The sequence below is a fragment of the Rhinatrema bivittatum genome, chromosome 6, assembly GCF_901001135.1.
Source record: "Rhinatrema bivittatum chromosome 6, aRhiBiv1.1, whole genome shotgun sequence".
Classification (NCBI taxonomy): domain Eukaryota; kingdom Metazoa; phylum Chordata; class Amphibia; order Gymnophiona; family Rhinatrematidae; genus Rhinatrema; species Rhinatrema bivittatum.
This window is the reverse complement of record NC_042620.1, coordinates 110,952,493-110,965,223: the sequence shown is the minus strand read 5'-3', so window position 1 is coordinate 110,965,223 and position 12,731 is coordinate 110,952,493. Positions and strand designations below refer to the sequence as shown.

Sequence of the window (12,731 nt, the reverse complement as noted above, 5' to 3'; positions counted from 1 at the left end):
TGTCAACAGCCCAACCCACAAAGCGGGCCACACTTTAGACCTCATTTTCATAAATTAGGGCATCTCGCTAGCAGCCAATCCAATTTGCTCTCCTGTCCCTTGGTCGGATCACCAGATCATCTCCACGATACTAGAGATCAAGGATCACCCGCCCCAGGCTTTCCCTATAACCTCAGTTACATTCAGGAAACCCTGTTCCAGAGATCTCCTTAGTACACAGCTCTCCAATGAATTAGCTCAACTTGACCTCTCAGACGCCAACACGGCGACCTCCTCCTGGACCAACAGGATTGATGGGCCGAATGAACCTGCCCATCGATCACAAAAACACTTCATCCTGATAGGGACAATAGGAAACCATGGTTCTCACCTGAATTGAAGTCCCTCAAGCAGGATCTCAGAAGTCATGAACATAGTTGGCGCAAAAATCCCTCCACCACAACCTTAGTGGCCTACAAATCACATCTAAACGCCTACAGGAATGTCATCAACAGAACAAAGAGAATTTTTCTCAAAAAAGATTCATCACTTCATCTTCGATTCCAAAGCGCTGTTCTCATACGTATCAGCCCTCACCAAATCATCCATTCCTCTCATTCCAGATGACCAAGCAACCAGTAAAGCCAAGGAATTGGCAGACTACTTTGAGAAAAAAATTGCCACCCTCATAGCGCCCCTCACGGTGCCCATTCCTCCACCCCACCTGTCATCAACGAAACTCATCTCTAGTCTCCTTTGAGTCCAAGTCTTCTCTGGAAATAGAAAACATCCTTAAGAAAATTAAACCCTCTTCACACCCGTTAGACCACATACCGGCCAACCTGCTCTTTACCATTCCAAATATTGCCAAGCCTATAGCAGAAGTCATAAACTGCTCCCTTGCTCAAGGGCTTGTCCCAGACCAACTCAAGCTCGCAATGCTGAAACCTCTACTAAAAAAACCCAATCTTTCACCATCAGACCCAGCCAACTTCCGCCCCATAGCGAATCTGCCCATGATCGCCAAATTCATGGGAAAATATCGTAAACAAACAGCTATCTGAATACCTTGAAGAAAACGATATTCTCGCCCCCAACACAATTTGGCTTCCGTAAGGCACTTAACACGGAATCATTACTATCCTCCTTCTCAGACACCTTCCTCCTAAACTTAGAAAAAGGTCAACCATATCTACTCGCTCTTCTGGATCTATCTGCGACCTTTGACACTGTGAATCACAGTATTCTATTACAGCGACTTGCAGACATTGGCATCAAGGGCACTGCATTCAATTGGTTCAAATCCTTCCTTGAAAACAGGTTCTTCAAAGTGAGGATCAACAATAAAGAATCACACCCAGTCAGATCCAACCTGGGAGTCCCCCAGGGATCATCTCTCTCACCCACCCTATTCAACATCTACCTCCTCCCGCTCTGCCATCTTCTCACCAACCTAAACTTAACTCACTACCTCTATGCGGACGACATTCAGATCCTCATCCCCATCACAGAGTCGCTTCACAAAACATGGTCCCATTGGAACAGTTGCCTCCAGGCCATCAACCATCTTCTCACCAGCTTCAACCTTGTCCTCAATACCAACAAGACAGAGATCCTTCTAATAGCTCAGGACAACAACAACGTTCCTCTCAACTCCCCCAGCTCCTCTCAACTATCCAAAGCCACATTTAATCACCCACCACAAGTGAGAGACCTGGGTGTTCTGCTCGACGACCAGCTTACCCTGAAAAAATTCGTCAATAACACCACCAAGGAATGATTTCACAAATTGCAAGTACTTAGAAAACTAAAACCACTGCTACACCCCCGGGACTTCCGCTTGGTTCTCCAATCAATCATTTTGTCTAAAGTTGATTACTGCAACTCCCTTCTTCTGGGTCTACCGGCTAACACCATTAAACCCTTACAGATGGTCCAGAACGTGACCACCAGGATACTCACCAATGCCAACAAAAGAGATCACATCACCCCCATCCTTCAGAACCTTCACTGGTTACCAATCAAGTTCAGGATTCTCTTCAAAGCCATCATGATGATCCATAAAGCCCTGCATAATATCGCCCCCCTCAATCTAACCTTCCAACTACGGCCACACATTTCAAACAGACCGATCAGAAGAGCATACAAAGACACTCTTTATACCCCCCCCCCCTGCTAAAACTTCATTGAGGAAGCATGCCCTGTCCACAGCAGGTCCCCCCCTTTGGAACTCCCTCCCTCCGGACCTCCGCCAAGAACCCTGCCCTCTGGTTTTTAAAAAGAAGCTGAAAACATGGCTATTCAGCCAGGCCTTCGTGGAGAGATAATCCTCCCACTGTAACTAGCCCGCCAGCTGTTTCAGCTGTACCAGTTTATCCTTCAGCCACTCCAGTATTTTTCCCGTTATCATGGCGTTCCCCTAAGTTTATTTTGAAGTTTCACACTATATAGCCCTTGTTTTTATATTACTCCTCAGCATATTCCTATTGTACCAAATGTTCACTGTTGCCTCATGTTCATTATACCTCATGTTCTTTGTATCCGCCTCACGGCGATTGTTCAGTTTATATGTAAACCGGTACGATATGTATCCTATACAGGAACATCGGTATATAAAAGTTTAAAATAAATAAATAAATGCTTTTTAAAAATCAGGCCCTTAATGAATTCTTTGTCAGGAAAATGTAAGAAATGATATTTAAAGATGAAGATTCATAGGAACTGAAACAAATCTCAGTGGACCTAGAAGATATAATAAGGCAAATTGACAAGCTAAAGAGTAGCAAATCACCTGGACCAAATGACATACATCCCAGAGTGTTGAAGGAACTGAAAAATGAAATCAGACATATTAGTAATTTGGAAACTATCTTTAGAATCATGTATGCACTTCAAGATTAGAGGGTTGCCAACATAACGCCAGTTTTCAAAAAGGGATCCAGGGGTGTCCAGGAAACTACAGACCAGTGAGTCTGTCAGTACCAGGCAAAATCTATCTATTTATTTATTTATTTATTGCTTTTTTATACCATCAATCTGTAAAAAAAAAAAAACCAATGTTAACGGTGTACAATAAAATAAATTCTAAAATAAAAGTGTAATGAAAGCATACAATTAATATGACTAAAATAAAGATTAAAAGACCCAAAGTTAGGCGTTAATTTCTCTCGGCACCGGGAAAGTGTACAGAAAAGCAGTAAAAACTACTTTTCTGTACACCCACCGACTTAATATCATGGCGATATGAAGTCGGAGGTCGCAAAAGTTAAAAATAAAAAATAAAAAAAATTTAAAACCGGCGTCCGGTTTCCAAACCCATGGCTGTCAGCGGGTTTGAGAACAGACGCCGGCAAAATTGAGTGTCGGCTGTCAAACCCGCTGACAGCCGCCGCTCCTGTCCAAAAAGAGGTGCTAGAGACGTGCTAGTGTCCCTAGCGCCTCTTTTTACCGCGGGCCCTAATTTGAATAATTTTATTTACTGAATCACGCGCACAGGAGAGAGGCATGTGCGCTCTCCTGCGATTTTTACTATATCGGCCTGATACAAAACAGAGAGTAGGGCTAAATGGTCAATTTTATCAGTGGAGAAGGGTGAATAGTGGAGTATCCCAGGGATCTGTTCTGGGACCAATGCTTTTTAACATATTTATAAATGTCATGGAAATAAGAACAACAAGATGATCACATTTGCAGATGACACAAAATTATTCAAACTTGTTGATTCACAAGAGGACTGTGAGAAATTGCAAGAGGACCTTACAAGAGTTGGAGACTGGGCTTGCAAATGGCAGATGACATTTAATGTGGACAAGTGTAAAGTGATACATATAGGTCCAGATTTTCAAAGGGGTACGCGCGTACCCCCCGAAAACCTGGCCGAAGTACCCCCTGTGCACGCCGAGCCTATGTTGAGTAGGCTCGGCGGCGCACATAAGTCCCAGGGCTTTCTGGGGGGGGGCATGTCATTTGGGGGCGGGGCCGCGGGCATGGTTCCGGCCCGGGGGTGTTTCGGGGCGTGGCCGATGCCTCCGAAACGGCTCCCAGGCCTGGGAATTGCGCACCGGCGGCCGGCCCAGCACGCACAAGTTACTCCTGCTTCGGGCAGGCGTAACTTTTACAACAAGAGGTGGGGGGGGTTTAGATAGGGGTGGGTTAGGTAGGGGAAGGGAGGGGAAGGTGGGGGGAGGCGGAAGGAAAGTTCCCTCTGAGGTCGCTCCAATTTCTGAGCGACCTTGGAGGGAACGGAGGCAGGCTGCACGGCTCGGCGCGCGCAGGCTGCCGATTTTGGGCAGCCTTGTGCGCGCTCCGACTCCGGATTTTAATGGATACGCGCGGCTACGTATTCCCCAATTATCCCCAATTCAAGAATTGGGTATTTCAGAGAGCTATGATTAAATGTGCACATATCCTACCAGCTCTTTATGGGACAGTATTTACAGGAGGTGGCTGAGCAGCTTCCTCAAAAGCAACATGACAGCCTCCAGTCACTGGTGGAGAAAGGAATGGAGCGTGGAAAACACATGGTCCATTTGACCTTTGATGTTTTTGAAATGGCATCGAGAGTCTCTGCCATGGGGATTGGTCGCCCACAGACCTCCAACCAGAGGTTCAGGAAAGACTTGTGGACGTGAAATGCACTGGAGAGAATCTCTTCAAAAATAGGGTGAAAAACAGTAGCACAGATCCATAAACACTGAGCAATGCTTAAACAGCTTTCTACAGCCACTCCAGACCTGCCCTTCTCTTCTAGGAGGTACCTGAGAATGGAGAAGAGGAGACACTTTTTCCAGCCGAGGAGGTCCTATCCTCTACTCCCTTGTTCCTGTACTCAGCAGGCCCCTTGTGCCTGCCCTTGGCAACAACAGGCTCCTAAGCCACAGCCAGCACCCCAGTCAACAGCTGGGACAGGGTTTTGACTGGATTGCAGAGAGCATGGCCTACATCCTTGTACTCGTGCTGGAGGACCATCTTGACAGAGGCAGGCTGAGGTTTTATATAAACTTTTGTCGCAGTATAACTGTTGACATGTGGGGCCTTAGCACCATAAGGAACGGGACAGATTACATCTATTGAGTCTTCTTCCAATCCGCCTTCCAGACTCCAGCTGGGGTCAATCACCACATCAGGAAATGCTTTAAAAGGAGTTCTCCTCCCTCTTAGATGCCAATATGTCAAACCCATTCCACCTGAGGAAAGAGGATGGGGATTCTACTCAAAGTATTTCCTGATTCCAAAGAAAACAGGAGGACTCCATCCCATTCTAGACCTAAGGAACTTGAACAAGTTTCTGGAAAGAGAAAAGTTCAAGAAGGTTGACCTGGGCATCTTGATACTTTTTCTTCAAAAAGGGGACTGGCTATGCTCTCTCTATTTCCAGGATGCTTATATCCATATAGAGATATTTCCCATGTCTCAAGAAATTTATCCGGTTTGTAGTAGGAGACTTTCATCTCCAGTATCGTGTGCTGTCTTTTGGTCTAGCATTAACCCTGCGTGTTTTCACAAAATGGCTTGCTGTGATAGTGGCGCATCTATGCAAACTGGGTGTGCATGTCTATCCCTGTCTGGAGGATTGGCTGGTCAAGAGCACATTGAGTCAGGAGCCAGAAAATCAATGTGCAAAACCATCCAGGTGTTGGAGTTACTAGAGTTTGTCATCAACTACCCCAAGATCCACTTGAGCCAATTAGAGTTTATTGGAGCGTCCTTCCACAACAGAGGGCTATCACCTTGATATCTGCAATGAAAAGTATCCAGATGAGTCAGCAGGCATCAGCATGGGACATGTTGAAGATGTTGGGCCTTATGGCTTCAACTGTCCATGTAACTGTCCATGCATCTCCACATGAGGAGAGCCCTATGGACCCTCAGACCACAGTGGCAACAGGCCATTCAGGTCTGACAGTATGGTGGATCGTGTCAAAGCTCACTCTGTCAAAGCCATGGCAGCCTTGGTGGCTCACCTAAGATTGGTCTCCATGATCTGCAAAGCTGCAAAATGGAGTTCTCACCACACATTCACATCACACTATTGTTTGGACAGGGACTCCTGAAATCACAGGTTTGTAAAATCTGTTTAAGGTGTAGAACCCACCTCCATTTTTTCCTAGGGCCCATTATTTTTGTTCCAAGCTGCCCCTCATAAGTAAGATATAAAAGAGAAAAGGCTAGTTGCCAACAAAATAGTTTGTTGCGCTTGTTGGCATCTTTGTTGTTGTATCCCTTTTTTTTTTCCTCAGGGCAGTCTGTAGCGAGGGATTCCTCACAAGTGAGGACTGTCATCCTGCTTGTCCTCAAAGAAAGCAGAGTTGCTTACCTGTAACAGGTGTTCTCTGAGCATAGCAGGATGTCAGTCCTCATGAAACCTGCTCTACTACTCTTGGAGTTGGCATCTCCTTGTAATGTTAAGGAGCAAGTATACCATGTGAGCACATGTTATAGTGGCATATTGGGCATGCCAGGTGAAGCACAGTCAAAGTTCTAGAAACCTTGATATAAAAGTTCCAGGCAGGCTCCATCAGAAGATGTCATCCCACATGTGAGGACTGACATCCTGCTGTCCTAGGAGAGCACCTGTTACAAGTAAGCAGCTCTGCTAAACTTACCTGACTAACTTTAACTGGGTATATTCAATGGGACTTAACCAGTTAAGTTACCTGCTGAATATCCTGGGCAAAGTCAACTGGTCAACTGAATAAGTTTACCCAGCTAACTATGCTGCTTAACATTGACCTCATAAAGTTCATGTTTTCCCTTCTATAGTAGATAATGGGAATTACACCATGAAAAAGAGAGGCCCAGAAAATTATTTCTGCTCTGGACAAGAGTAAATACATTTGAAGTGAAAGACTCCAGGAGGTGAATAAATGCTGTGTAAATGTGTGGGTGACTGACCCCTGGTGGGCCAAGTAGATGAAGGCACATCTATAGTAACTCTGCCTTTTGCACGCTTGAAATATTTTTTTTTATTTTTTTTTTCACTGCTTTGCTAGATATTCGCTTGCTCCAAATGTCCCCTGAATAAAGTATTTTTCAATAGTTGATATTTGACAAAACCTGAATATTGGGTGCTACTCACCCACTGGAGCATCTGCTACTGGACAGGTCCTAGATCCCAAATATTTCAACTGTGCAAGCATAAAGAGAAAAGACTTCTGCAATATTTTCTTTGAGCATTGCACTGTATATTTTCTTGAATGTGCAAATTTTACAGTAGCTTCAAAAAAGCAGTTTTGAATCAATAATTCTCAGGTCGGAGGGATATTAAATCAGTCTTTATCTTGAAAGCAATTCTCCCGTTATGTCCTATAGACCCTCTTTTGTTGAGTTGTACAAAAGCCAATTCATATTATTTCTCATTTCCCACATGCTTTTACAAAAAAAATTTCTATTTTTTTCCCTCTTAGCAATCTTATGGAGATCAGGGTAGGCCTGTCTGGCTCCAGGTTGCTGAGTCTGCTTACAGGTTCACTTTGGGCTCAATTGCTGGAGGTGAGTGACATGTCTGTGTGCCGGCTTCAAGCCTGACTTCATGTAATATTATCTCACCAGACGAGTGCAGATCAGCTAAGGGGCAAGCCATTGTTCAAAAGAGCAGGAACCGGAGGGCTCTGTGAAGCACTCTTTATTTTTACCTATGATCAGAAGATCTGACTGAGTACAGAAGTGGCACCTCTGGCTCCAGACAGTCTTCAAGGTAAAACCCCCATAACATCATCACATGCCTTCCTGATACAGTGCCAAGCACACATGAGTTCTGCATGATAGGACTGATTCTGACAAAGAAGAAGACGCTAGGAGATTTGGGTTAGGACAGAAATAGAAACAGTGTGAGAAATTACACAAGCTAATCCGTAGGGAGCTTTATTTCAGTATTTAAAATCACATTTGCCAGGAATATTGACTTTTGAGAACTTCTGTTGGGTAGCACAAGCTTTTTCTAAGGACATTTTTATTTAGTCCCGTAAGTGGTGTTACAGAAGGAATCCACTGTCCAGGTGACCAGATACTTTTCAGCAGTACTGTTTTTCTAGCAAGAAAGGTGTTGGTATTCAGATGCAGGTCTGTCCTTAGAATGGGGGAAATCAGGACAATCATCCAGTATCCTACCCCCATCCTTCCCCCAGTAGCCTCCTGCTGCTTGCAACTGGCTGCAAGATTCAGTCTTAGTGTGAACCTTCCCATCTTCTCTCCCGCTGGCAGGAGGCATAAGAGAGCAGCGCTTTCAGCTGCAGCTGCCGCCTCTTTCACCATCCTGACAATGAGAAAAGCACCAATGTGGGAAGGAGGCTGAAAGAGGTACCACTGATGCTTTTCTCTCTCTCTCCTCTCCTCTCCTCTCCTTCTCCCACTGGTGCTTTTCTCAGATTTAAATTCAGGAAACTTTATTGTCATGACCAAATTTGTAAAGGAAAATACATAAAGTGGTTTAAAGGAGAATAAAGAAGACAAATACAAAATAGTGCTAATAACAGTAATTAAAATTACAAGATAATCAACGGTTAATACTATGGGCAATTATCAGGTTCTGGTGCTATTTTCTGTTGTCCTCTTCACAGCATAGAGAGCTGGTTCCCCATCTGTATTGGCAGAGAACATCATTCTGCCTCCCCTCCCAGGCAGCAGCCTGCAGAGATCAGGTGGGGAGGGGGGAGAGACTTGAGTAGTCAGAATAGAGCAAAGAAGAGCCACACTGCTCCCTAATCCAGCCCCTCCTCTCCTGTCATTTCCCAGGGGCTGATGCAGAAGGAACTGTTCTCAAATACTGGGGCAGAAAAAAGCTTTGCTTTTCAGAAACCTGAGACATATATTCTTGGTGGTACTAACACATAGTGGTTTTATATTGGGATATCGTTTGAATCTATAGCGATTAAGCATAAAGTAAATTATAATAACTGTGTGGGAGGCGAAGTCCATTAACTGCTATTAATCAAGTTGACTTGGGGAAGAGCCACTGCTGTTACTGGCAGTAGCAGCATGGGATCTACTTAATGTTTGGGTACTTGCCAGGTACTTGTAACCTGATTGGCTACTGTTTAGATACTGGGCTTGATGGACCCTTGGTCTGACCCAATATGGCAACTTCTTATGTTCTTATTGTTCATAGTTTATATTTTGTATTAGTTTTGTCTAATTATCGGCTTTGCAGCTCCAGCAATAAAGCAGATTATCAAGTTTGAATAAATAAATCTGTTCTTTGTACCTCTTAACCCACTACCTTCATATCTGATCTCCTACCTACTCCTGTTTCATCAGTTTGATCAGCTTCTTTCTTCTTGTTTTTTGAGTTCTTTTTAATCTTTAATTCCTTTATTTTAAGGACAGCAAACTCCAGTCCTTGAATGCCAAAAACAGGTCTGGCTTTCAGAATGTCCACACTGAATATTTGAGACACATTTCCATATATTTGTCCCACGAACCAGTTAATTTCCATAAATAGTTTATCTCTGTTTGTGGCACTTGAGGACCGGAGATCACCATCACATCTCCATGTCTTCCATCTCCATTCCTTCTGCTTTTAAATCCATCTTTTATTTGCCCAGTCCTGAAAGAAAAATGTTTTGACATGCTTATCCTTGCAAATTATGGCCCCATCTCTCTTCTCCACTTTCTCTTAAAGTTGCTGTAGTGTGTTGTTTATAACTAATGTTTTGGATTGTTTTTTTGGTTTGTTTTTTTTTTTTGATTGCCTTAATATCTCTTGTCGTTCAATTCACTTTCTATTCTGTTCATACTACAGAATCTGTTCTTTTTTTTTTTTTAATACAATAACTTAAAAGGTCTTCTCGATCAATCACCCAACATAATCTATTTTTCAAAAGTATTTTTTGCAGGTAAAATATTTAATTCTTTCTTCAGTAAACAAACCGAGACTGCCACATGCTAGGATGCAAATCTAAACCCGACATCATCTGATGTTTCATTTAGCAAAAACTGCTTCAGGGGTTAAAAGTTATAAAGATTACTTAGCTTAAATGGTCTTCAATACAGACGCCAACGTCTCATCTTTTCCATGCCAGCATCTGTATTGAAGACCATTTAAGCTAAGTAATCTTTATAACTTTTAACCCCCAAGTAGTTTTTCCTAAACAAATCATCAGATCATGTTGAGTTTAGATTTGCATCCTTAGCATGTGACAGGCTGGGTCTGCTTACTGAAAAAAGGATTAAATATTTTTTCTGTAAAAAATTAATTTGAAAAATAGATTATGTTGGTTGCATGACTGAGAAGACCAGCAGGGTCCTTTTAACGTCTCACATGTTGTAGCTTGCTGACACCCATTATCTACATTATCATTATATTTATGGTGGGTTTAATTTTGTTGGCATGTAGATCTCAGTTGTGTTATAGTTTGAGCCACATTGTACACTTTTTTTTTTTGATTGGTGACTTTTTTTTTATTATTATATTTGTGGTCACATACTATGTTCCCACTTGGCTGACCACACCCTCTTTCTTATTCTATTAGAAATGTCTCCAGCTTTTCATATTATTGTTTTATGTAAATTTTCCTCCTTGTGTACCTCTAGTTCAGCATTAACCTGGCTGAGAGATTCTGCTCTGTTTCATCTCTTCTAAATGTTGATGTTCCCCCAAATTCTGTGTTGGGTCCTCTACAATTTGTTTTTTTAAACCCGCTAGTTCCTCCCTTCTCCTTTTTCCTTCCAGCTTAGGGGGTTATTTACCAAGCGGATCGCACGCAATAAGGGATGTTTCGCACGCGAAAAGTCCCTTATCGCGTGAGATACCAAGAATGGGGCGGAGTCAGCCCCGGAAGAGGAGGAATTGGGGCGGCACCGGGGCTGACGCAGCGAAGACTGCGCCGACAGCGAAAGGTAAGCACCTTTATCGCTGTCAGTTTCTCGCCGAATAACTACACCTTTTATGGTGTAGTTATTTGGCACGATGCCGGTAGCCTGCAGCAGTGCGATCACTATCGCAGGACCGTCCCCCCCCCCCCCCCCCCGTTTCGCCCTGCGTTACCGCAGGATTCAGGGGGCCCTGCGACATTGGTAAATCTAGGCCTTCGTTAGAACCAGTGCTGGGATTCTGGGGCCATGAGCCTTCATTCGCAACTGCCTGGGGATTGTTTACCCATTTTAATGGACCTCCTTCCCACTCCACCTCACTATTTCTAGTCTGGTCATTGCAGCAATGCTCCAGAGGTGAGGAGTCATGCAACTGGAACCCTATATCATGGGCTCTAATCCAGCTACCAAATGTCACCCTTGACAATGTCCATATCTTCCTCCCTCCCTCCTCTGTTTCTGAATGCTGCCTTTGCAGCATCACCAGCCAACCTGAGGTGTGGAAAGCTTCATCTGGATATTGAACTGAGGATTCTGTGCATAGCACTGCCACTGAGCCACCTGTTTGGCACCAGCTACTATTTCTTATCCATTTTTGTGACCTTGCCCCATCCCCCTCATAAGAACATAAGAAGTTGCCATACTGGGTTATCCAAGGGTCCATCAAGCCCAGCATCCTGTTTCCAACAGTGGGCAATCTAAGTTACAAGTACCTGGCAAGTACCCTAACACTAAGTAGATTCCATGCTACTAATGGCAGTAATAGCAGTGGCTATTCCCTAAATCAACTTGATTAATAACAGTTAATGGACTTCTCCAAGAACTTATCCAAAGCTAACCACATCCTCTGGCAACAAATTCCAGAGCTTAATTGTGCATTAAGTAAAAAAAAGTATTTTTTCAGATTTGTTTTAAATGTGCTACTTGCTAACTTCATGGATTGCCCTCTAGTCCTTCTGTTGTCCAAAGGAGTAAACAACTGATTCATATTTACCCATTCTAGCCCTCTCATGATTATATATTATATCCCCCCTCAGCCATCTCTTCTCCAAGCTGAATAGCCCTTACCTCTTTAGCCTTTTCTCATAGGGAAGCCATTCCATTCTCTTTATCATTTTTGTCACCCTGCTCTGTACCTTCTCCAGTACAACTATATCTTTTTTGAGATGTGGCGACCAAAACTGTACACAGTACTCAAGGTGCGGTCTCACCATGGAGCGATACAGAGGCATTATGACATTTTTCGTTTTATTCACCATTCCCTTCCTAACATTCTGTTTGCTTTTTTGACTGCTGCAGCACACGGAGTCAACAGTTTCAATGTATTATCCACTATGACGCCTAGATCTTTTTCCTGGGTGGTATCTCCTAATATAGAACCTAATATCGTGTAACTACAGTATGGGTTATTTTTCCCTATATGCATTATCTTGCACTTGTCCACATTAAATTTCATCTGCCATTTGGATGCCCAATCTTCCAGTTTTGCAAGGTCCTCCTGCAATTTATCACAGTCCACTTGTGATTTAACTACTCTGAATAATTTTGTATCATCTGAAAATTTGATTACCTCACTAGTCGTATTCCTTTTTAGATTATTTATGAATATATTAAAAAGCATCGGTCCAAGTGCAGATCCCTGAGGCACTCCACTGTTTACCCTTTTCCACTGAGAAAATTGACCATTTATTCCTACTCTTTGTTTCCTGTCTTTCAACCAGTTTGTAATCCATGGAAGGACATCGCCTCCTATCCCATGACTTTTTTTAGTTTTCTTGGAATCCTCTCATAAGGGACTTAGTCACATGCCTTCTGAAAATCCAAATATACTACATCTACTGGTTCACCTTTATCCACATGTTTATTAACCCCTTCAAAAAAATGAAGTAGATTTGTGAGGCAAGATTTCCTTTGGGTAAATCCATGCTGACTGTGTTCCATTA

The 12,731-nt window shown here is 43.3% G+C and overlaps 1 protein-coding gene across 3 annotated transcripts in view; it reads left to right on the top strand.

Moving 5' to 3' along the window:
- Positions 1 to 12,731, top strand: part of SLC25A12 (solute carrier family 25 member 12) — a 207,436-nt gene that overhangs the window by 116,898 nt on the left and 77,807 nt on the right. For all 3 annotated transcript variants that reach the window (XM_029605784.1, XM_029605785.1, XM_029605786.1), the window contains exon 10: positions 7,386 to 7,470. In XM_029605784.1, coding sequence (XP_029461644.1) covers positions 7,386 to 7,470 — 85 coding nt within the window. The remainder of the gene's footprint in view (positions 1 to 7,385; positions 7,471 to 12,731) is intronic.